Here is a 24,636-nt window from a genome sequence, read left to right as displayed (position 1 = left end):
TGACAATCATAGTTGGCAATGATCTTCCATTAATTCAATATGTATATCATTTGGGACAATTTTTTTCATTAATTTGAATTTTCCAACTGTTCCAACCTAACCATTTCTATACAAAAAATTGAGATCGGGTGAGAGATTTGAGAACTATGTTTTTTAGATTTTTGGATATTTATCTAAACTTGTGAAGATAACTGTGATAGATAAATTATAACGTTATGAATGTGGAAATTGAGAAATATGAATATAACCGTAAAAGAATCTGTCTGAAATGCTGTCAATGATATTGATTTAAATATGACAATATGTGTTAATTTTAAAAATCAAAGTTGGTCCTGATATAGCTTTGTCAGAATTCTGGCTATTATCTAAACTAAGAAGTGGATTACAAGGATATCGTTTTTATTATAAAATATTAATGTTATTTGCTATAAAAATAGAACTTTATTATCAAAAAATGCTGATCATATGGCATAGTCTGAAGAACCAGCGATCAAGATCCATTCTTTTTATATTATTTATTACATGTTGATTGATAGATTCACTTCTGACCTATAGGATATTTGTATGTAGTAGTTGTCACATCAGATGCTCATAAAAACCAAACAAACTGTTCCGAACTTTTATCTCCGGCAGTAAACAAACTACTAGACCGCCCGTTCCCATCCCCCCGTGTCCCCGCCACCCCCAGGACCTCGGAAATGTCGGAAATCGAACTGCGGCACGTAAAAGTCCCCATCCACTCCTCCCCCATCCCTCCACATCCAGGATCCAGTAATTGCGTTATTTTCCTGATGTTTGACGTTATTCCCGACCTTATATTCCGGCGCTATGGCCATTTAGAAGATTGCAGGCAAGATGGCGAGGAACGAGGACGACGTCGGCGACGGCCAGCGTCGCTGCTTCCGCAGAGCGCCGACGCCGCGTCGGAGACGTCGTCGGCGTCGTTCACGGCCCTCCTCTCGATTTTGATGGACATTTACGTCGACCGCACCCCCTTCCCCCCATCGACTTCCCCCGATACAAATCGCAATTTTATTGACACCCCAACGACAGGGTACGAATCAAGAATCAAAGATTGGCGGCAAAATATATTATCCAAAATACGGACGGGTTTTATTTAAATACACATCTTTCTTCTTTTAAACTAATATTCAACTGGTTTTCTTACATTGTCAAAATGAGTTTATTTGAATCAAATATTCTCCATTAATATAATCCATTCTTTCACCTTTTTGAGGAACTTCTGTGACTTCTGGTTACATAGCGGAACCTGCTGTTTTCCTTTATTCTCTGTGGTTGTACGGAAATCAGAACAAGCCTCAAGACATTCCAAGCAAGATTTCTCCGTCATTCCCATCTTTCACTGGACTTTTTCAGTGTGTCGTGAGTCTTTTCATGAACTCCATCTATCGCGAAAAGCACCAGGAACTTTTTATTTCAAACCTGCATCAATTATTTATGTTATCAAACAATAAATAAAATCCGTATAGATGATAAAGTAATTTTACTAGCGAGTGATTAACTCAAAAGCTCATAGAACAATTTATTCCAATCCTAGTATCATTCATTGTCATATTGGATGTATGGTATCGAACTGTGGGGCACTACTAGCTGATCCAACATAACCATCCTTTTTTTTAACTTCATATTAACAAAATTTTACTCACCATTAACAATATCCTTTATAACTAAGTATCCTGCTTAATAAATTTGGCATAATATATTTATAATGTATAATAATCAGAATAATTATAAAACACTGATCAATTTTAAACTTTTTTTTTGAAAAATAACTTCACCATTTTATCAAAACGTTATCAGTTGCTTTCCCACCAGTCGAAGTACATCAAAAAACTCTCCCTCCCCGCAGCGTTCCCAACAGTCAGGCTCCATAAATCCACTCGAGACGGACATCTCTATACGCACGTCATATTTATGACTGTCGTCCGATTGCTGTTTCGCAAAAGCCGCACTTCTTTCGACTAATAAATTGCTCTATTTGTGTCGAATGGTGAACGATACGAAAAACCAACCCGGCCGGCATCGATGATGACCACCGTGGCCGCCACGAAACCAGCGCAAAAGCCCAATGTTTAATAAATTAATAAAAGATGCACGGAAAATAATAAAAAGTCCCCGCCAACTAGGATGAAATATGCCTTTTGGGAAATACGGGCAAAGATCGGTGAATAATATTTGTTTTTCTCGGCCCTCAAGACACCTGGAAATTGTTTTCTATTGAAAAAAACCATTTCTATTGAAGATTTGTTTTTATATTGCGTGAGTGTGATTATTTAAATTTTAGTAAAAGTAAAACGCTTTCGTTAATATTATTTCGGCATATACCAAAGTATCATAGGTAATAAAATCAGTTTTATACTACAAATAGCATAGAAAATAAACAAATATATCAAATTTACCAAGAAACGACTCGATATTGTTATCTTTACAGTCATCATTGTTTAATCTTTGTAGAAATACTGATGCTTTTATGGCTATGAAGGGTTGTACAATATTAGAAAAAGAAGTACGAAATATACATTGGCAAGTAAATAAATATTTGGGGCCTCTTACCGTCTGAGACCTACCTACTTACCGAGTACTCGGTGATAATGGTAGAAAACCTACTGAAACATCTAGTAAGCAGATACTACAAAAAACGTTGCTTATACAAATAATTCAACTACAGCTCAAATAAGAAAGTTGAATTTATATATATTCTATTTGATAACATAACAGGTCCGAACATTGAAAAGTCCCCGGCCTGACACATAGATGGCGCTACTAGAATCAAATCCATATGCCATATATATTTATATATATTTTTCAGTTAGCCCTAACCCTTAAAAAATGCGTGTATAAATTTGACAGCTGTCGGAACGGTTAGTTTGTGAATTATAGCATTTTCAGTGAAACAACTTTTGTTATTGTGAAAAAAATGGATAAAAAGGAATTTCGCGTGTTGGTAAAATATTACTTTTTGAAGGGAAAAAATCAAGCGTAATAAACCCGAATTTTTGAGAAAAAATACAGTTGAAGCAAAAACCTGGCTTGATGCCGAGTTTCCGGACACTGATGCAGGATATTCAACCATCAAGGATTGGTATGCTTTGGTGACATGAGCACCGAAGACAGTGAATGCAGTGGACGCCCAAAAGAGATTGTTACCGACGAAAACATTTAAAAAATCCACAACATGATTTTGAATAACCGTAAATTGAAATTGAATGAAATAGCAGACTCTCTAAAGATATCAACTAAACGTGTACATCATATAATTCACGAATATTTGGGTATGAGAAAGCTCTCTGCAAAGTGGGTGCCGCGCGAGCTCACTTTTGAGCAAAAACAACGACCAGTTGATGATTCGGACCAGTGTTTGAAGATGATCAAGCTTAATAAACCCGAGTTTTTGCGTCGATATGTGACAATGGATGAAATATGGCTCCATCATTTCACTCCGAAATCCAATCGATTAATGCAGAAAAAGAAAGTGCTGCTTCACCAAGACAATTCAACGTGTCACAAGTCAGTGAAAACGATGCCAGAAATCCATGAATTGGGCTTCGAATTGCCTCCTCATCCACCGTATTCTCCAGATCTGGCCCTCAGCAACTATTTCCTGTTCTCGGATCTCAAAAGAATGCTCGCTGGGAAGAAATTTTCGTCGAATAAAGAGGTGATCGCCGAAACTGAGGCCTATTTTGAAGCAAAGGACTAAGTACTACAAAAATGATATCAAAAAGTTCGCTATAATCAGTGTATCACCCTTGAAGGGAATTATGTTGAATAAAAAAAACTAATTTTGCCAAAAAAATGTGTTTTACTATGGTAGGCCGGGAACTTTTCAATTGAGTTGTTATATGTAAGTTAACGTGTATACTGGAATATGAGTAAAGTTATCAGGTACTCAAATAGCCAGAGAGTAATGTAATAACAATAAAAAGAAGAATTCATGGATAGTATTTATTAATATAGACAGAATTTGAAGATATAGCTGCTGGGTCGCGCCTTGTAAGATTTAGCCACTGTCTTTTTTCCAATGTGTTATCACCTTGAGGAACCACTGAACAATACACATTAACATTCATAATTAATCTGAATGTAATTGAAATAAAGTCACAAAAACACTTGTAAAAATGAATACTGTCAAGTATTTAAGCATTAGTAACGCGTCACGTTTTGTACAAATGTCAAATTTTCTTTCAAAAGCTTTATTTAGCTTTGAAAAATGTATTTTATGTTAATTTGTGTTGCCAGATATATCGTAACATCACGGATCTGTTGCAACTCGAAAAGTTCAAACTCATGCCATTGGTCTTCTTTTACGACATCCGCTCTGACCTGCTTACCCACAGAAAGCGAAAACGCAATGGACACATTTGTATTCATTTTTTAAATGATGGTGTCAAAGACCTGCCCGATTTGACCTCTTAAGGTCAACCAAGCGTAGATCTCGAGTGATATTTTTCTTCGTTTTTTTTATTATACACTTCTGGTGAATGGTACAGGGTCTGTTCAAATAGTGTCATCAATTTATATCCAGGCCAGTTCAAACCATGGTTGGTGAAAGGAAACTGAAATAATGGTTTGGTGAAAAAGTAATTTCGGTATTTTCAGTCTTTGTATTATTAAAATTTGATCACATTACCCATCTACAGATTGGAATTTACGAAATTAATTAATACCATACCGATGGTTTTCGTATTCTTTTTTAGATTTCGATAAATGTATTCATTTGTTCGAAGAGCGACAGCGGTTGTTGTCTTATGGTTTTTTTTCATGTTTGGAATAAATTTGGCGACATTCACTTAATACCAAAGAACGAATACAAATGAATATAAAAGAGGAATTTAAGATATTACTAAATATTTTGCAATGCACGACGACCAGTTGACGTACGCCATAATGTACTTGTACCCAAAACCACGATAATCGGTCTTAATTTATTTTATTTGGTGTGTGAAGAACTCGCGTTTATTTGGCCTAAAACTTAATTTTAAAGGATTTACAACAAATGGTGCTACTCCGTATTAAATCGCAACGGATATGTTTGTAACCATCTTCAATTTGAAGCCTCATATCATTTCAGAATGTGTTATTTTGTGGAAGTGTGAACAAAAAGTATTTTCAATGCGTTGAAAATATCTGAATTTGTACTGAGTAAATCGTATTCGCCCCAAGTTTTACTTGTTTACTCCCATTTAGAGAAAAGGTCAGTTGAAGGTCATGTAAGACTGTGTGAAGCTTATGATAACCATGCTCCATCGATTTTATCATGCGAGTACTGGTTTCAACGTAGTGATTTTGATCAATTTTGACAATTAAAAAAGTTTAAGGACGAATAATTGAAGAAGATGAAGACATTATTCGATGATGATCTGTGTAAAACATCAGAATAATGTGCAGAATTGTTGAGAATACTACAATAAACCATTTCCAATCCCTTGAAGAATATGAGAATGATCCAAAAGCCGATATTTTGTGGCGTATGAATTGAAGCCGAGAGAGATTGAAACACAGTCATGTGTGAAATACTGTTTTAACTGCAAGATCGGAAAGTTTATTTGCATCCTGTTATTATTTTTGGTATAAGGATTTTGAAAAAGCCATAGATACCATCTGGTTTTGCATCAACATCAACGGTAAAGCCGAATATCTTGCTGTAGGATAGTCTGAGCTGATAAAACCTAATGAAGTCATTAATGGCGAGTGTTATCAGTTATAATTGACTCATATGAACCAAGCACTGTACAAAAATGGCCGTAATACATTAAAACCACAACAATGTTATTCTACAGCATGACAACGCTCGACCACATGTTGCAAAACCGGTGAAAACATGCTTGGAATCATTAAAATGGAAAGTGCTATCCCAATCGACGTATTCTTCAGACCTTTCTCCTTCTGATTACTACTCGATCTGACATATCAGTCGCGACCTGTCTAAACAGCGTTTCGTCTTCGTGGGTTTATGGATTGCCTCAAAAGATACATCGTTATTTGGAGATGGAATCCGTAAATTGCATGAATGATGGGAAGAAGTAGCGGTCATCGATGACCAACACTTGAAATAAAGTGTATTGTACTTTTTTTCACAATAAAGCTTCCAATAAAATAAAAGGAATCATTTAAAATTAATTTATAGGCCTAATAGAAAAGAAAAAACACCATAAACATTAAATAATTCCGTGATTAATGATTAGTTAGTATCAAACTGAGATGAGAAAAATATATTATGACAATTCTGGATGACCTGGATAATAGATAGGGGTCCACAACTCAATACCAATAATATACCTATAATACACCTAATAACATATGGAATTCATTATTGTCTTTTTTATTCCATATTTAATGATCTCTTCTAAATTATCGGGATATCGCACCCTGTTTGGCAACCTCCTCGCTCCGTATATCCTTTTTTTCTCTCGTATTTTATCGAACCCAAAAACGTTCCTGGGCCCTGACGAGGCGTTCGAAATGAATACCATATTTCACTGGCCATCCGACGTCGGGGACGTCGTGGATTTGGTCGTTGGGCGACGGCGACGCGGCGCGAGGGACGGGGCTCCGCGGCGGCGTTGCCACATCGCGACCGTTGACGTAGGTCGCGGGCCGGTCGCTTTTGAAACATGGCGTCATTAATTAGAACGCGCCAGCGTTGGACCAATTAGCGATGGCGTCGTACGGCACGCGCGTTCACCAAGCCGATGATTCATCGGTGGCGTTTAAATCAAAGAATATCGCGTTCGGTTTAATTGCTGCTGCGCGACAAGCGCTAATTATCCAACCCCGATCACTCAACGGTACGGGTCGAGGCGTCTTGTCCGTCTTCGATCGGGACGGACATGTTCGTCGAGGGTATCGAGCTCCTGATGCATTCTGATATCAAATCTTTAGTATGAAACTTGCCTTTGAAAGTCCATATTATCTTAAAAGACGCTGAAACATTTTGCTTTATTCTCCATACGTATTATTACCTCGAGAGCCAACAAATAATTAAATATCGAGTGACAAACAATACTGTTATTGTTCTAAACGAAAACATTCACTTGTTTTGACGCTGTTTTTCCTAAATCCCCTAAATCTTTAGAATGTCAAATCATTTTACTTTACAACTGACAACAAAATAAACTTCCTTTGTGTTTTCATTATGTTATTCTCAAATTAAGAGGCAGGAAACAAAAATACTCTGTGATATTGTGCAAATTATGCGAATTTTATGATTCGAAATTCATTAATTTAAAATTTTTTGATATTTTGAATAATTATCATTATTAAATTTTTGTTCTGGTAAAATAAATCCATGGTATTATTTTCAATATATTCTAGACATAAATTAGATTTGTTGGGAAATAATAAGTGTAGAAATTGCATATCAAATTTAACTTATAACTGTTTATTTGAAAACAACAAACCTCAGTGTCAGAAATAAGTAAATCGAGAAGCCTTTGTTCATAAAATGATTGTTATTTAACTTATTAAATATTGAAAAAATAATGGAGAGGTAGAAGCATTACTTTTAGAAATTGCACTTAAAAGATATGCAAACCAACAAGAAAAGAAAGAGCACATCGGAGATAAGAATTGAAGAACCAAAGAGTGTATACAGAAATCTGAAGAACGGGAAAGGACCAGGTCAAGATAAGATAGTACCGAAAATGTTGAAAATGTGTCAAAAAACTACTGACTTTTTGTTATATTTTGAGGTATCCTTTTTCCCAACTAAGGTTTATCTGGAGTGTGGAGGGATAGTGCTTAACTACTATTACTGGTGGAAATATATAATAGAGTATGGAAAGAGCATTAAATCCCATAAAACTAGCCAATTTTGTTCGGATACATAAAAGGAGAGAAAAAGAGACTGTATTAAATATATAGAGATTGTCTATGACTCTGTTATGAGAAAATTATAGAAAACCGTCTGAAATCAGTTGTAGATAAGTTGCTAACAGAATGGCAGAGGGGATTCCGAGAAGGAAGAAGCTTAGAAGATCCCATAATTATTATTAGACTAATAGTGGAGAAAGTTTAAACCTAAAAGAAAACGGATATGGCGGACAGAACAAGAAGAGCAACAATACAAATTATGTTAGAAAAAGGAGGTGAAAGTAATATAATTTTACAAATAATTCAAGAAGTATACAAGATAAATACCAATGTCGTCACTGCGAACAAAAACCTTCAAAAACCAAGACCATAAGACAATGATGATTGGCGATGATTTCAGATTTACTGAAAAATAAGTCCAGAATTATTCTAGAAATCTGTAAGAAATTTATATATTATTTGTTGCTTCATTGTAGAGAGCCGATATTTCTGAAAATTTATGGAAAACAATTTCAATTAAACAAATAATCTGTCTACTCTGTACATCTAAATGCATTTTGCACAACACACCACTCATTAAAGTTTCAGCAAAACCATCAGGTAACAGTCTCTCAAATAAATTACGTCTAATGCTTTCAACTAATCAAAAACAAAATAGTTTTTTCCAATTAGGTAATCGTTAAACGGCAATACTCGAAACATAGAATAGGTTAGAAATAATAAATACAATTTCGTAGAGAAACAATGGCCAATTGAAGATAATACAGACAACGGCAATAAACCATCCGACCGCTTAGAACACTTACCGTTCTGCATCAGACAGAAAATATGTAAAGATGTAAGGCCGATCGAAGTTCACAAGTGGTTATGGTTAAGACCGACCGTATATCAATTTTTTTTCCTTATCCAATTCCTCAGTCTCCGGCATTATATTAACGAAACGGAAAAATAAAATAAAAGCCGGTACAATTTCATCGACGTTCTATTCTAATTAAAATAAAATCTCACAAAGAGATCGGGGGAATGCGGCTAGTCCGTATTTAACTGAATCCATAATTAATGCCGATCGATTACGTAAATGCCGAGAAACATGGCGGCGAGCTTTTTCTTCGACGCGGTCTCGTTTATTGCCCTTAATTAGAACCGTGTGATAATTTTCATTAATACAGCGTCAATTATCGTTCGTTTATTATTCGAGTGGGCCTTGATTCCGTCTTAATTCGATTCGAATTGTACGAATTTCCAATGACTTAAAGATGATCCTTTCGGCGTTGCGTCTTTGTTGATTGTTTGAAGTTGGATGGTATTTTTATATGTCGTTCATTAAATATGCTGATATTGTAATGATTTTAGAATGTTTTAGGCATATTACTTTTTTATTCGTTTTTATTTTCCAGTATATTTCATAATTTTCCAAATATAACTTAATTTTAGCTGTTTATTCGACATTATGTTTGTTAAATGTTTGATTGATTTAATTTAAATAGAACCATACAGAAATTGAATCTGAAACATCATCCCTTGAATTGGAATCAAACATGTGTTTGTTATTGGATCCAAAAGTCTGCATAGTATATTCAATCATGCATAGGTAAAATAATGTAAAAACCTAATATATGTAATTCTAACTAATGTAATATGTGAAACTGAGGTGTATTTAGTAAATTTTAGTAGATTAAAGACAATTCAGAATTGTATCGTTGAGTTTATAAACTGGTCTACAAGACTGTAACACAGGAAAGTTTCCTTTTCCTTTCACGAACACTTTTATGGATCCTTCAATTAAAAGAAAATCATCACTTACTGATTGTGTAAAAGATGCTTTCAATAATCTTCATGGTCTGATTAAACAAGTGGATATAAAATAATATAATTAATCATGATGTATAGGTATCGCTTTCAGTTTTAGTCGATATTTAACAGATTAAATACAATTTTAATTATAAAAAGAATAATTATGAAACAAATAATCGTTACCAAAATCATTAAACATCCAGAAGTCCTAGAATAATGGCAATTTATATGAAATTTTACCAAGTTATGACATATTTACAAATGATATAGTTTGTTCGACGAATAGAATGAAAGAGTAACTTGGGGATTGATAATTAATAATATTCAAGGTTCATTCAAAGATAACTCCCAAGAGTGTAATTATATTTAATACTTAATTCGTAGTGAATATAATCACCATTCGATATATGCAGTTATAATTTTTGTTCATATTAATTCTCGTTCTAACATTTATCCCAACAATGTTGATGTTGCAATAAAATTCGAAAATTTAGTGTAACAGATTTAAATTCCAGTATCTTATTCATTAATTGTTGACACCAACTAATATAATTAATCATGATTTATACGTATCGCTTTCAATATTGGCCGTTAATTGACAGATTAACTAAAAGTTAAATTATAAGAAGGATAATTATGTATTCTAGGTATTTTTATTAATTAGAATCGAAATTGTTTTCGCATATTTATCTAGCGGCGACCGTATTTTACGCCGTCCGACAATTAAGCCATATCATAAAACCCGCTGTAACATGTCATAAATTATGCCCATCTGGCTCTCCTATTCACCATCAGAAAATTCTACACGTATCTTCGATATTAAAAGCTGTATCCATTCAATCGAGCAAGAACCGATGTTATTTACGTTTGTTGCTTTTTTTCTCATCGGTCCCCTTTGCGACTTCCTTATTGTTCTCTTGTTGTGGCGATTTTTCTTACAGATTCCTTAAATGAATGTGATCGACGTATAAAATGCGTTGTATATCATGGGTTTTTTCCTCTTCGTCTCCTGCGCCGTTCGGATTGTATTCAACGTGATATAGGAACTGGTGAGGTTTTTTGCGTGCATTGATTGAAACTAGCGTTGGGAACTATCGACTGGAAATAGTCGAAACAGTCGATAGTCGCAAAACAGTCGAACTAGTCGATAGTAAAAATACTAGCGATAAGAAATTCGATTGTTTTTCCATTCCAGAATTCTTCTCATAATTCTTCGATAACAGACGGAGGTGTACGAATTCCTTCCTGTGTTAATTTTGAGAGAGGAAAGAACGATAGATAATTGTTTGATTCTCTGTGCTATGAAAAAGACCCAATAATTGTCAAGATAACATAAATGCAGTTAAAATTGTTTTTCTATTCATTAATCAAAATGTTGTTCATTTTACTTTATTACAATAATAAATAATCTTAAAAAATAGAGTTCCAAAATGTTATGCTATTATTAATGTGCAATAAATTATTATTTACAATCATACTGCAAACAAAACATGACACCACATATATTACATATAAATCTATGTAAGCATAAATTCGGCACATTATTTTCAAGGTCGCGGCTAGGACAGCAAGATCAGGACATTAAAAAGAAGTAGAATGAAACTAGTAGGTCCGAAAATAGTAACTGAAAGTAGACGACTGAAACAGTTTATAGTAAAAAGTAGTCAATTACTAAACAGTGGATATTCGTTTTCAGTCTATAGTTTCCAATGCTATAAAAAGTAATGCTCGTATTTTTGAAGAATGGGTATGAAATGATCTTCAGATGCGCATCAAGCAGCAGGTATAATCTATTATATTTTGAGTAGAGCAAATATTCCAGTGCTGTCATCACTGTCACTGAGATTCTTCGTTGTTTGAAGTTTATTTTTACCGAGAATGTTTGTATAACTTTTAAGAATATGTTGTGGTGACTTCAGGCATCTTTTTCTTATCGAGAACTGGCCACAGAATAAGATTGACCAAAACGATCAAGGGCACGAAGAAAAATAGACAGCAGATTCATTCATCTTTCGACGTCCAAACATCCATACATTTTCATTAGTTAATTAGTTGTATAATTGTTAGTGTTATTAATAAAGTGTTAAGGGAAACATAGTTTCATTCAATAAATTACCCGAAGACCTCCATAATGTCCCTAAAACCATATTTTGAAATTCTAATTATTTTTGGAGTTAGACCACTTTTGGTGATGCGGTCAACTTTGAAGGAGATGAATGCCCTTTATATGAAAGAAATTAATGATGTTCATTGTATTGAGTGTGAATAGCTGATTAAATATTAACAGGTTTCCGAAAAAAAGTTCTTCAAATCGGTTTTATTACTAAATAGTCGATAGTCATTGTCGGTCGATAGTTCCCAACGCTAATTGAAATGACCCACGACATCTCTCCGTATAATGGTGATTTCGACCGTCGGGATACGGATGTTTTCGCGGACCGAGTCGAACCGAGGAAACAGAACAACAAAATAAAATCCGAACAATGGAACCGAGGGTGGAAAATCCGCACGGACCGACGATTCGCCGACGGCGTTCGAGACGCCCTACACTGGCCGGGAACAGAAAAGGCGTCGCGGGCGCCGACTACCCCCATTGGCCGCCGATGTTCGCGTGCATCCCCTGCCAATTCCATTCGTAAATCAAACTTCCACCCTTTAATTTCGACAACCTGTCGTTACAAGACGTAGGAGAGAGAGAACGAGAGTGGGGGAGAACGGACGGACGGGTCTGGAGAGACCCGGCGGCGGGGAGACCCGTTCGACGTACCCCGGATTTCGCGGGCGTCGACTTAACCGTCTCTCCCTCTCACCCAACCTTACCCCTCCACCCCCTCTTCCCCCAACCCCCGTCTTCGTTCGGTCCGAGTTGCTAATTTCAATTAGCCACGTACGCGGCGGAACGCCGAAACGGGGAGTGTCGGATGGTGTGTTATTGTTTTGTTTTTCGGGTTTTGCTTTTCGCCATTCACGCAGCGGAAGAACCTAATTGTTTTTAAGGTATCGCATTTTTCATAAATCGCAACGGTATTTTATTGGATGCGCGGAAATATGTCACATTTTTTTAATTTTAACGAATTTGTTTCCATCAACTCGGTTCGACTTTCAATTCAGTAGTGAACATCTGGATGGAACGGCGTATTGGATGTCCTATAGACCAAATAAAACGACATCTGATTAAATTTCTCTGCTGAATTTAAAAAATTAAATGAGTGCCACATTATTTCACCAAAAAGGATAAAATACTAATTGCTACAATTATGAATTATTTGGTCAGTAAGTCTCACATTGACACGTATATTACCCTTAGTGGATCAACAATCTGCCCAGTTTATACTCACTGGTTCGTTCTTCTGATTCTTAGTATATACATGGCATGTAGAATACAATAAGTGAACTGTGTGAAATATCCTATTTCAACTCTTACTCTACTATCTAAGTCTACACCTTTAATACATAAATCATAATCATACATCATAAATCTGTGACACTCCTGTGATGTATTTAATGCTAACACTTTGAAATACACTTGTTGTGAGTTCTGGAAGGACTGTATCACTTCGTTCGAGACATAAGTATGGAGCATTTTGTTTATTTTTTTGATAAACTGTTTCTGGAGTAATATCTCTCTTTTCAATTATTAAATTATGCCTTTTTACATACAGTTCCTCAAAGCCTCTAAAACTGGAGATTGGGCAAGTAATCCTAGGGAAGTAATCCATTCGTAACACTTATTGCTCGAATTGTTATATAAAATTAAAAATGTTCGGATAATGGATAAATCATGGTAAGTTTACCAAAACAATGCCTAAAAATACTCGAGTTAAAGAACTTTAAGAAACAAAATTGGTACCATTTACCAAAAACTTACTAAAACGCCGTCATCACTTAAAAGGCGTTATTTCCAAGTAAAAAGTTGAAACATCATCCATATAGTCCAAATGCTTTTTTAATTAAATAGACACCTAATAATTGAAAATACTCAATTTACGGCATTGATCATGGAAACTAATAATCGCTCAATGGGGGAATTTAACCATAAGGTATGCTTGTTTCAACTTTTTTAAACACCACCACTCGAATCAATGTTTTCTCTTTCAAAGTTGTCATATATACCTGTTAGTAATGTTCATTATATAAGTTCAAACTCTTAATATTTACTATGTCCGACTCACAGAGCAGGAGAAAACATGCAATATTCTTTAAAAAAGATCTGAAAATTTCGCTTCGCATATTAGCGTATAGATTATAAGATAAAACTGAAATCAATCAATATACACAGACAGCAATAATAATAGTTATCGAAATACCAGAACCGTTCGAAATCAAGGCATTAAATTAACTCCTCGTTCTAATTAAAAAATACGATTAGCATGACATACGTTCGATATTGTATGTATACAATGAGACAATGTTTGTTCAGGTAGAACTGAGAGTTACAGATTTATTTTGATATAGGGCAATGTTAAAGTACTGAACAAATATTGTATTATTGAATATACGGGTTATGGTTAGTCTAAACTAAACAGTAGATAACGGGACCGAGACAGGATACGTGTTGGACAAAAGTGGATATAAAAGAGATGTCAGCAACCAACGGACGTGTAGTTTGCTCTATGATAACTGAACCACTTCAAATATCGTTAATATTATCTACATATACATCGATATTGTAATAAAAAACATTATATACACGGGTATAGTGCTTCTGTTTTTCTCTATCGTGACATCATTGAAATAACAGGTCTGATTATTTGACAAAAAAATATATCATAACCCCAAAATCGTTAGAAAATCCTAGAACAATGGCAATTTATATAAAATCGTAACCAGTTTACGATGCAGATTATATAGTTTGTTCGACAAATAAAGTGAAAGAATAATGAGGATTAATAAGCATATCACTGCTCAAGGATATTTAATTGAAAATTACCTTAGCTTTAGAAGAATTTGTATCATTACTATATACTATTTATTTCAATATAATTATTATTCGATATATACGAGTAGTTATAATTTTAGTTCATGTTAATTCTTATTTTGATATTTATCCCAACAACTTTGATGGTGTAATAAAACTCGGAAAATTAATTAACCAAATTTAAGTTCAATTTTCTTATTAGTTAATTGTTATACATTTTATAGAATTTTATCGACATGTTATATTATAACATCATTAAACACTTTTGAAACAATAGAGTCTTTGATAATACCCATCAACATGTACAATAATCTTTTGTTACGAATTTAGTAAATCTATAATGTAGATTAAACAAAATCGTTTAGGTAATACATATTATTTTAAGTTTGTTTTACATATATAGTAAGGGGATTTTAAAAATAATTATTTGAGGTATTTTACTACTCTCATTCAATAGATAGCTAGTTTCGTTTGGTGTTTAATTGAATTTTGGCGAATAAGAAATGTGTGTGATTATAGCTCAATTAAATGAAGTATTAAGTTGAATTCCACAGAATCACTGTTCGACAACAATACAATATTATATACAGTTGGTTTAAGAATATTGTTACATTAAGAATCCAATTTGTATTAGATATAGTGTCGCGAGACGAAACAAGATTTAAGTTTAGTATCTTGATTCTTCGAGAAAATTATATTGTTCGATGAACCAGAATTCCTCGTGGACAATTTCGTTAATTAAAAAATAAATACATCGACAACAGATCATTGTCTGATGTGGATTTTGGACTGTGGGTTTTATTGGACCTTCGCTCTTCGAAAATAAAAACAGTAAATGTTACTGGTAATGCGATATCGTCACGTGATATAAAAGTATATGTGTCATACAGCTTTCTTCCTAAGCTAAGCTTCTCTATTTTAGGTTTTGAATAACTATTTAGAGAATGATTTTTCTAAAATTATTTTTAAAAACGGAAGTTGATATAGTAACAGCAGCAATATACATAACACAAAATATCTAGGAATACGTCGCGCGACTCCTGACAGCCTGAATTAAATAATAATAATTAAAAATTAATAACCGAAGATCAATAAAGTAATAAAGGAGGTTAAACAGTTGAGCCATTTTGATATGAACAAAACCAAGGACTTCAAGTATAGGAAACGAATACCAACTGAAACTTAAACCCTATCCGTCTGAGCTATCTAAAAATGAAGAAAATAAAATTACTACGTCCCCCTATACTTTCTATTTTAAATAGACCTATTCCATGGAAAAAATATTATCAACAAGTTTTATAAAAAATCCGTGGATATGATCTAATAACCAGAAAAATTACGAAGAACTAACACAGAAAAGTGCAATATTAATATTATATTAAATGCAATATTACAGATGTTACCTCTACCGGCTTATAAATTATTACCGCCATGATAGCCGTTATTAAATTTGATTCTTAATATATATACTCCGGTTTTAGCTTAACTTCTACCCGTTGTTGTCATGGCTTCGATAATCAGTCAATTTATATTTCTTTTATTCAAAATTGCCATTTAAAAACGCTGTTATAGCTTTAAAAATCACAAGTTAGCGCCAATTGAATGCAATCGATTGGCAATAAATTTAAACTCTTCACTCGATATCCGCTGTTTGAAAAAAAAACTGCTTACTGACCCCGTTTTCATAAGATACACGACGAAGAAATCGATTTAAAAAAGATCGAGTCGATCGGTAGGCATTATGGCCGACGCTAAGTAGTATAGGCGAACGCTGGGCACAAAATTGAGATTTCTGCTATGTAACCTGTCGGAGACGTCAGTAAAAAAACCGATATTGACGAGCAACACCGAGTTTTTCAATACCGGAGGCCGTCAAACGTCCGACTCGACAATCGACCGCGGCAGCAGAACAAGATCGGCGTCGGCTGAGTCAGCGAAAACCCCGGAACGGCTCCTTATTAAATTCGTAATGTCTCATTTGATGACCACCCGCCGCATCGGGTTCGGTAAAAGACCGACAATCGCCTCCTCAACCCACCACGTCCACCCTCCCGCGGCGCGGCACCGCTGGTGGAAACGGCGCTATCGACTAAACCTCGATCGTCATCTGGCTGTCATCGATTCCAACAACGCCCCACAACGCCAATCCTTCCTGGGGGGGGTTGATTTCGAACTTAACTACCCGGCTCGGCGACACAGTAATCAGAAGGTAATTTCGCTTTGGCACATGCGCGTTTTCGTTTATTTCAATTAATAAAAGTGTAATTTTGTTTACCGTTTAAATAAAAATTAGGAAACATTTGAAGATTGATCATATTCCATTAGTATATTTTATTGCAAATAAAAAAAACGGAATGAAAAACACCGTATTTATAACAGGTCAATTGAAAAGCCCCCGACCTGACACATAGACGGCGCTACTAGAATTAAATCCATATGTTTTTTAGATAGCCCTAACCCTCAAAAAATGCCTGTATAAATTTGACAGCTGTCGGATCATTAGTTTGTGAATTATAACATTTTGATTCACATTCAGATCTAGCCCCCAGCGACTATTTCCCGTTCTCAAATCTCAAAAGAATGCTCGCTGGAAAGAAATTTTCGTCGAATGAAGAGGTGATCGCCGAAACTGAGGCCTATTTTGAAGCAAAGGACGAATCGTACTACAAAACAGGTTTCTAAAAGCTGGAGGGTCGCTATAATCAGTGTATCAACCTTGACGGGAATTATGTTGAATAAAAAAACTAATTTTGCCAAAAAAATGTGTTTTACTATGGTAAGCCGGGGACTTTTCAATTGACCTGTTATATTATGAGATTATATTGAAATTTATTTACATCAAGTCCATGCACCATATTTACATAAAGACATCATATTGAAACATTTTTATAGAAAGTCTATAAACTATATTTGTATATGTTATTCATCTATCTCAAAACAAAATCTTCTCAAAATCTGAAAGAGGTCTCCAGTCTATACATTATTATTTTTACAATAATTTATTTACCTATGCTCCTTTATAAAAATATACTCTTTTTTCCTTGTTTGTTTCACTCTTTCACCTTCAGAGTAGCAGTCATTAAATCATTAGGGTGCCATTCATGGTTAATGTTATATGTTTTGTTTATTCGATTCATGTCAACTCTTAATAGTATATTTGCTCTTTTCAAACTATCGTCACCCACTATTCTTGCATCTTACAAAATTCTATCTAATTTCTTTTCTTATTCTAACTTAGCTTTCTTCAACTTTTGGTCAACAAATTAAAACACCGCTTCGCCTATAAAATAATAATTAAATCGTTACTAAAATATATCATGATTAAAATAAATGTCTAATGTTTATCAGTTACTGGGAATATTTGTTACTATTTTTGATTGACAAACCCCAGTAATGATTTAACTACGGATCTGACTATGTAGCTGTTGGTTAACGTATTGTACATTTACTAATCTAAAACGAATGGATGGTTAATTACAACAAAATGTGTATTAAAGTAATAATTGTCTTTAGTACTACTTCTAGTACAATTGTATATTATTTATCTGATACCTTTGAAACGTCTTTATATGAACAATAACAATAAGTTTCTTCTTTGCTTCTTGTTATGGTTTTGAAATCTGCAATATTCCCACTATAAACAAAATTGATGCTGTTGGATAATTTAACTTTATAAAACTTAACCTTTACCTTTGTTCTTCCGTATTTCAAAACCAATGTATGCTACAATACTAGGAATAGCACAAATGTAATTATTATTATTGTTAATACATCACAAAATCTAAATATTCTAGATTATTTGTGTTCACTTGATCAACGGTTAATTTCAAAATAACCGATTATACACTGTAGGTAGAGAAAGAGAGAGCGCAATATAGCCAACAACAATAGTTCCAACATTCCCTTCCATTTATCGTATTCTCTATCGACTAAACCTCGATCGTCATCTGGCTGTCATCGATTCCAACAACGCCAATCCTTCCTAGGGGGTTGATTTTTCACTACCCGGCTCGGTCTTTTGTTGAGCTTCGTATTTTTCTGGCACTCGTCAGAGACATCTTTATGCGTTTTTTTTTTTTAAATTAGCGACTGTTTATTTAATAATAAACGCGGCGAGATATAGGAGATGCGAAACTTGGACGCGATGTTTACGCGTCCTGAACGCCGCGAAACTTGTCGGTTTCGTAACGGTTACGTTGGAGCTAGATAAATATTTAGACTATGCCGACTCGAACCGAACCAAAATATTTTACACCGTTGTTACATTGTTTTCGTTATTTTCATATTTCTAATTCGGGTGCGTTGATACGAAGCAGACCCGAGGACCCAACGTTCAACAGTCTTTCTTCTTACATTATGGGCCCATTAAATTCACTCCGTTTTGTTTAAGATTGTTTTTTTTTGGTCTCTCTCTCGTGTTCTGTTCAAGTTGCCTCGGGTTGGAAACCCTTTACAACGGCGATAGATCGACTCACCGGAGAAAGGCAGGCATATCATAAATAATTTGTAAATTTCTGGATACGGTTTTCAGAGATATAACACATTACCAGCGAAATATTGTTTTTAAAATTAATTTATTGGTTAAATTAAAAGGATATCTTTATTTCACTATAATATTCATGTCAGTGAATTATACAATAATTTTCAGACGCTATTAAATGGGCGGGGTTAAACTCAAACACTACAATAGTTCGAATTTAATTAAAATGTAGGGGCAGTAGCGTATTTTATATCGCTCAATTGAATTGAATACATTCTTTCAGGACTGAACCCTGGTATTTATGACTCATAAAAAATATAGTTTTCTAGTTTTGAACTTCCTGAAAAAAGAAAAGAAATCCTAATATCAATCGTAGAGATAAAAAGCGTATACCTGCACAATAATTTAGTTTTATAAACAAACATTCGATAATTGTCCAAATATCTAAACCACAAACTTTAGGAAATCTTCCGAAACAATGAACTGATTTCTTACATCTCAGCCAGAAAGATTAGTCGGTAGTTATTCAAGACATGTAAATATCGCAGTATATATAAATTTATATCAATTAGACAGAAATCATGTATAATTGGCTACTTTAATGAAGAATTATTTTATGTTATTGAAAGCGAAACAACATAATATTTTGAGAATTGTGGGAGTGAAATTAATATTAACTTAACATATATAGCCGGAATATTTAACTACTTTTCATATGACACTATTATATTGTAGTATACTATTAAACTCCACTGACCGGTTGATATACGTCATTAATTTGTTCATTTAATTTTTTCATTGATAGAATAATTGAAATATATATATATAGATATATATATATATATATATATATATATATATATATATATATCGTAATCAAATAAGAAATAGTATTCAAATATACTTAACAATAACAATACTGTAACTGTAATAAATTGGTGGCTTTAGTCAAACATAAAAAGTTTGAATATGGTTATGAAGTAATATTGTCTTGTAATTGTCGTAATAGAGAAAAATCATCTGTGTTTTATTTCAGACATCTTAATGTTATGTGAATGTGAATTATGAAATCTTGAACCTTTACAAAAGATTCACCAACAATCAATTTTCAACAAAGAGATTCACTTTTTATGTGTTTATAAAAATATGAACCTGAATTGTAGGGGTAATTTATCATTATCACAATTTTTAGGCTATTTATCTAGAGGATTTTTCGACAAGGACGGTTCTGTGTGGGAATTGAAAGAAGATGCGTGTTAACAAAATTATTTTGTTATTCGAGGTCCATCTATGCTATTATGCCATTATATAATGTCGTTCATAAATGTTTGTCAAGAATTCTCACAGTGACATGGATCAGACAGTTTTCTTTATACTCTAGTGCATAGATATCTAGCTCAATTTGTGCGATGATTGTCCATCGATAGCCATTACTTTTTTCTATATTTCAGGAAACTTAGGAATTATATTTCGAAAGAGCGACGCATTTTTTAAGCTAATCCATATTGTGGTATCTTCATAAGAACTGAAATGTTGAAACAGTACAAGTAGTAATCAGAAAAAGGAAGGTCTGGAGAATACAACGGGTGGGGTAGCACTTCCCATATTAATGTTTCCAAATATGATTTGACCGGGTTTTCAACATATGGTCGATGCCCCATACTGGAGAAAAGCAGTGTTGTCTTTGATCTGTCGATGAATTGCAGCCGACGGCGATCCCATTGATGATTGTTCCAAATCCTCGTCTTGAAGTTTTGTTCAGATCACTATTTCCCTATCCGGTATCAAAACCTTCCCGGTATCAAAATCAGCAGTTTTAGAATGACGAAACCAGTATTCACATGTTGAATATAATAGAGCATGGTTGTCATAAGCTTCAAACAGCATTCGATGACTTTCAGTGGTATTTTTCTTCACATTGAAGTTGAAAAATTACTTTCCACAAATGCGACCCGTCAGCATGCAGTAACGCCATCTGTTACAATTTCAAATTAGTATATAAGCCTAATATTAGTGTTGAGAACTATCGACTGAAAATGACTATGTTTAGTAATTGACTAAACTTTACTACCGACTGTTTCAGTCGCTATTTGATCTTTGATTACTATTTTCAGTCGTTAGTTTGACTATCGACTGTTTTGCGACTATCGACAGTTTCGACTGTTTTCAGTCGATAGTTCCCAACGCTACTTAATATCTAAGAAACGTCATTAATTCGCACACTTACAAAATAAAATTTTAAAACTTTATGCGCGTTCGCCTTCTATTGCCATGCCAAAAAAAATATGTTATTTATGCCATAAATTCTGCATGTGTCTCGAAAGCTGCGACCCTATATCACCGAGATTTGCCGCGCCAATGCGACCGTATGCAAATGACGGAAGATAAACGTACCGAACGGTCACTAAAAGCAATATCAGAGCCATTCCGGCTAATCCTGCAGCTTCCTTATATCGCGCACGGTGAAGCGCCATCGTATTCCCACCCGAAACACAACCGGGAATGAGCTTTTAATCCGTCCGGGACTCCGGTCTCTAAACGGGCGACAATACCAACTTAATTAATTTCTTTCTGCCTCGGCAACGACGATGGGGCTAATGGGGCGTAGCCCCATCTGCATATTCATACGCGCCCTCGCCGCCGCCGCCCGTCTCCCCCACCCCCTCCGCGCAATTATGTAAATGTTTTCCGTCTGGAACGGGCGAGAATCGGGCCCGGACCGGAGGATTTTATTTTGATTGTTCCTATCTGATCTCGTGTCTTTTTCTTTTTTCCAGGTAAATGGTGTCCCAGGCGGGAGTGGTCGTCGCCGCCAGACGCCCGGGCAGCGTCGGATGCCGCCCGAAGAGGCGTCTTATATTCCTCGGTCTTCCTTGGCAGCCCCGGTAAGTCAACACACGAAATATCTTTCATATTATCGCTAATTTTTTATCTAATCAACTTTAACATTTAAATATAAAGCATGGTAAGCTTATACAAAATCATTTTTATTTACTAAACAATTTTTTTCCATCATTCTAATGCCGTCATACTATATATTACTGATGATGTAAAGATGTATCGATTGCTGACTACACAGCTAACATTCTTTTTTTGATTCATTTATATTTTATTTACCAACATTCGAAACAACTTTGTTTCACAATTTTAAAGGCACCAAAATAATTATTAATAGATTTGATCCTTAAAAGATTTACTTTAATTTTAACTTAACTTTTTCTATACTTTTTCTATCCACGATGTGATCGCGATAATAATCAGTTTCTATTCATTTTCTTAAAAAATATGATCTAAAAACAGTATTCTAGCTGAAACAACTTTTTAAAAATGATATATTTATTCTTAAGCAATTATTTCAATACGTGCTAAAGATACAATTTGTTTTTGGTCGCATTTGTCGATTGATGACCACTCACGTAACAATCTTTTTTAATTCATTTATATTTTATTTACCAACAAATGTATTTTCCCGGAAAAGCGGTACATTTATCCGTAGAGATTTTTTCAATGCATTCAAACTAAAGATACAATTTGTCTTTGGTCGCTTTCATCTCTTGCTGACTACTCAACTGGCATTTTTTTATTAAATTCATTTATATTTTCTTTACCAACATTAGAAACAACCTTTCTCCATCATTCTAATGCCGACTTACTGTGTCATCGCTTCATTAATTGTCAATCTCTAGTTCTATTTTTCAAAATTATGATTTAAACACACTGTTAGAGCTGAGACAATCGCAAGCTAAAACAATGCGCATTTTGCCCAAACAAAGAAGTAACAACCTTTTAAAAGTTACACATGTATTGATAAGAAGTACTTCAATACATTCGTACTGAAAATACATTTTGTCGTTGGTCTCTTTCGTCCATCACTGGCCATAGAACTAACAATTCATTTGGATTCGTGTATAGTACTGGATTTATGTTTTATCCACTGTCACATTCTTTCTTGGCATATTTTATTGTAGGTACTTGAATAATTTTAAGAGAAAATAGACAATTATCTTTTTTATTTCATCGATGTTCAAAATCATCCAAAAAAATCAGTTTTACTTAAAAATAAACTCACAAGAGAAAAAGTAGTTTCAGTAAAACAACTCTAACTGCTGCAAGTAATAGCTGGAAAGACAACGTTTTAACTGGTAATATATCAGTGTTATGGCTTGCATTTATTATCTGTTTTCTTTGTGGACTGTTGTTTATTTATCTGCTTTGATGTGTATATTTATCATTAATATTCTATATTTTTTCTCGCTACCTATATCCATAATAGGAGTTAATTATTTTGTATTAAGTCCTTTGTTTTGACTCATAAAATTGAGGTTTTATTATAATTAAAGCAATATAACCAAAATTGATCTATAATATCATCTATAACATGCGCGTTATCTTATTTTCATAGTTTTTCGTGGTTTTATAATATATATGCATACGTTTAAATAGTCCGTTTATCATAAAACAAAGAATCAAGATAATGGGTCTCAGCGTACGGGAACCTTTCGTCGACTAGTTATTTTAATTAGTCGGTATCCGAATGCTGTACCCAGAGACATCAACCGCCGAACGTTTCTAATTTATAGTGACAGATGAAATTTCGCGCCGAACATAATATCAATTTATGCAGCGGGTAAATTTCCGCAGAAACAGAATGAATTAATTTAAGTAATGAATCAATTTAAAAAAAAGGAACGAAGTATCCTCCATCATCATTAAAGAAAACGTAATGGCGACGTGGAGCTAGGTCAGGGCCGTAAGAGGTATGATAATGCGGTTTATTTACGCAACGCGTTCTAATTAGTTATTTTAATTAGAGGACGTAGGTTAATCACCTCTAACAGGTTGCCCCTGAAGGACGTCCATAAATTTTAGATAATTAGAAGAAGAAATAATTTTTGCATTAATTCCTGATATACCCGATCGTTCGATGATGTGGGAATTATTGTACTACTGTAATTTTATGCTGGAAAATGAGTACGTAATTGTACTTCGAAATGATACATGACCGAAATCGTTTTCGACAAATTCAGTTGTCGGGCTCGTGCTCGGGGTCCGCGAGGTACACGATCCGATACCTGGCGTGCAAAAACACAGATACCGCGCAAAAAACCTCCATAAGGTCCGTCGTATCGGCGACGATGTTACCTGGTGCGCCGGCCCCTACATGCCATCCGACCTCCTCCTGGCGCGCGGCACACGCGACTCCCCCCCACGCGCCGTCGCCCGACCGGGTCATCACCGCCGCGCGAGGGGGGACGGTCGACGTCGTCGTCATGGCGACGGTCGCATTCCCGCCTCGCAGCCATGGAGAGGTGGTGCGCGTGCGCGGCGTCCCGGTCGCATGGCGAGGCCCCGCTGTCGGAGGAGGTGCGACGTTGGACTCTCCTCTTTTTTCCTCGGCGGCGGTGGCGCTCTCCGTTCGGAACGTTTCGCTTGGCTCGCATCGGTTCTCGCTCAACTAATCGGAGATGGATCTTTTTTCCTGACAACCATGACAAAATACGTGCAGTTTTCTCGGGGAAAAATTCTTACTCGCGGTGGCAAAACAAAAGTTTCTCGTTCTTTTTTTCTCCATTAAACTTGTACAGTTAATTGCTATTCTCCTCGGTTCTAC

General features: G+C 34.8%; 1 protein-coding gene across 6 annotated transcripts in view; it reads left to right on the top strand.

The window, feature by feature from the left end:
• hth (Meis homeobox homothorax) overlaps window positions 1–24,636 on the top strand; it is a 273,708-nt gene that overhangs the window by 179,263 nt on the left and 69,809 nt on the right. For all 6 annotated transcript variants that reach the window (XM_076402447.1, XM_076402445.1, XM_076402449.1 and 3 more), the window contains one exon: window positions 21,803–21,910. In XM_076402447.1, the coding sequence (XP_076258562.1) occupies window positions 21,803–21,910 (108 nt within the window). The remainder of the gene's footprint in view (window positions 1–21,802; window positions 21,911–24,636) is intronic.

This window comes from Rhynchophorus ferrugineus, unplaced genomic scaffold, assembly GCF_030347505.1.
Source record: "Rhynchophorus ferrugineus isolate W39M unplaced genomic scaffold, kcgeb_rfMv2 rfM4, whole genome shotgun sequence".
Classification (NCBI taxonomy): Eukaryota; Metazoa; Arthropoda; class Insecta; order Coleoptera; family Curculionidae; genus Rhynchophorus; species Rhynchophorus ferrugineus.
Note: the sequence above shows the minus strand (reverse complement) of the source record. Positions and strands in the feature narration are given on the sequence as shown.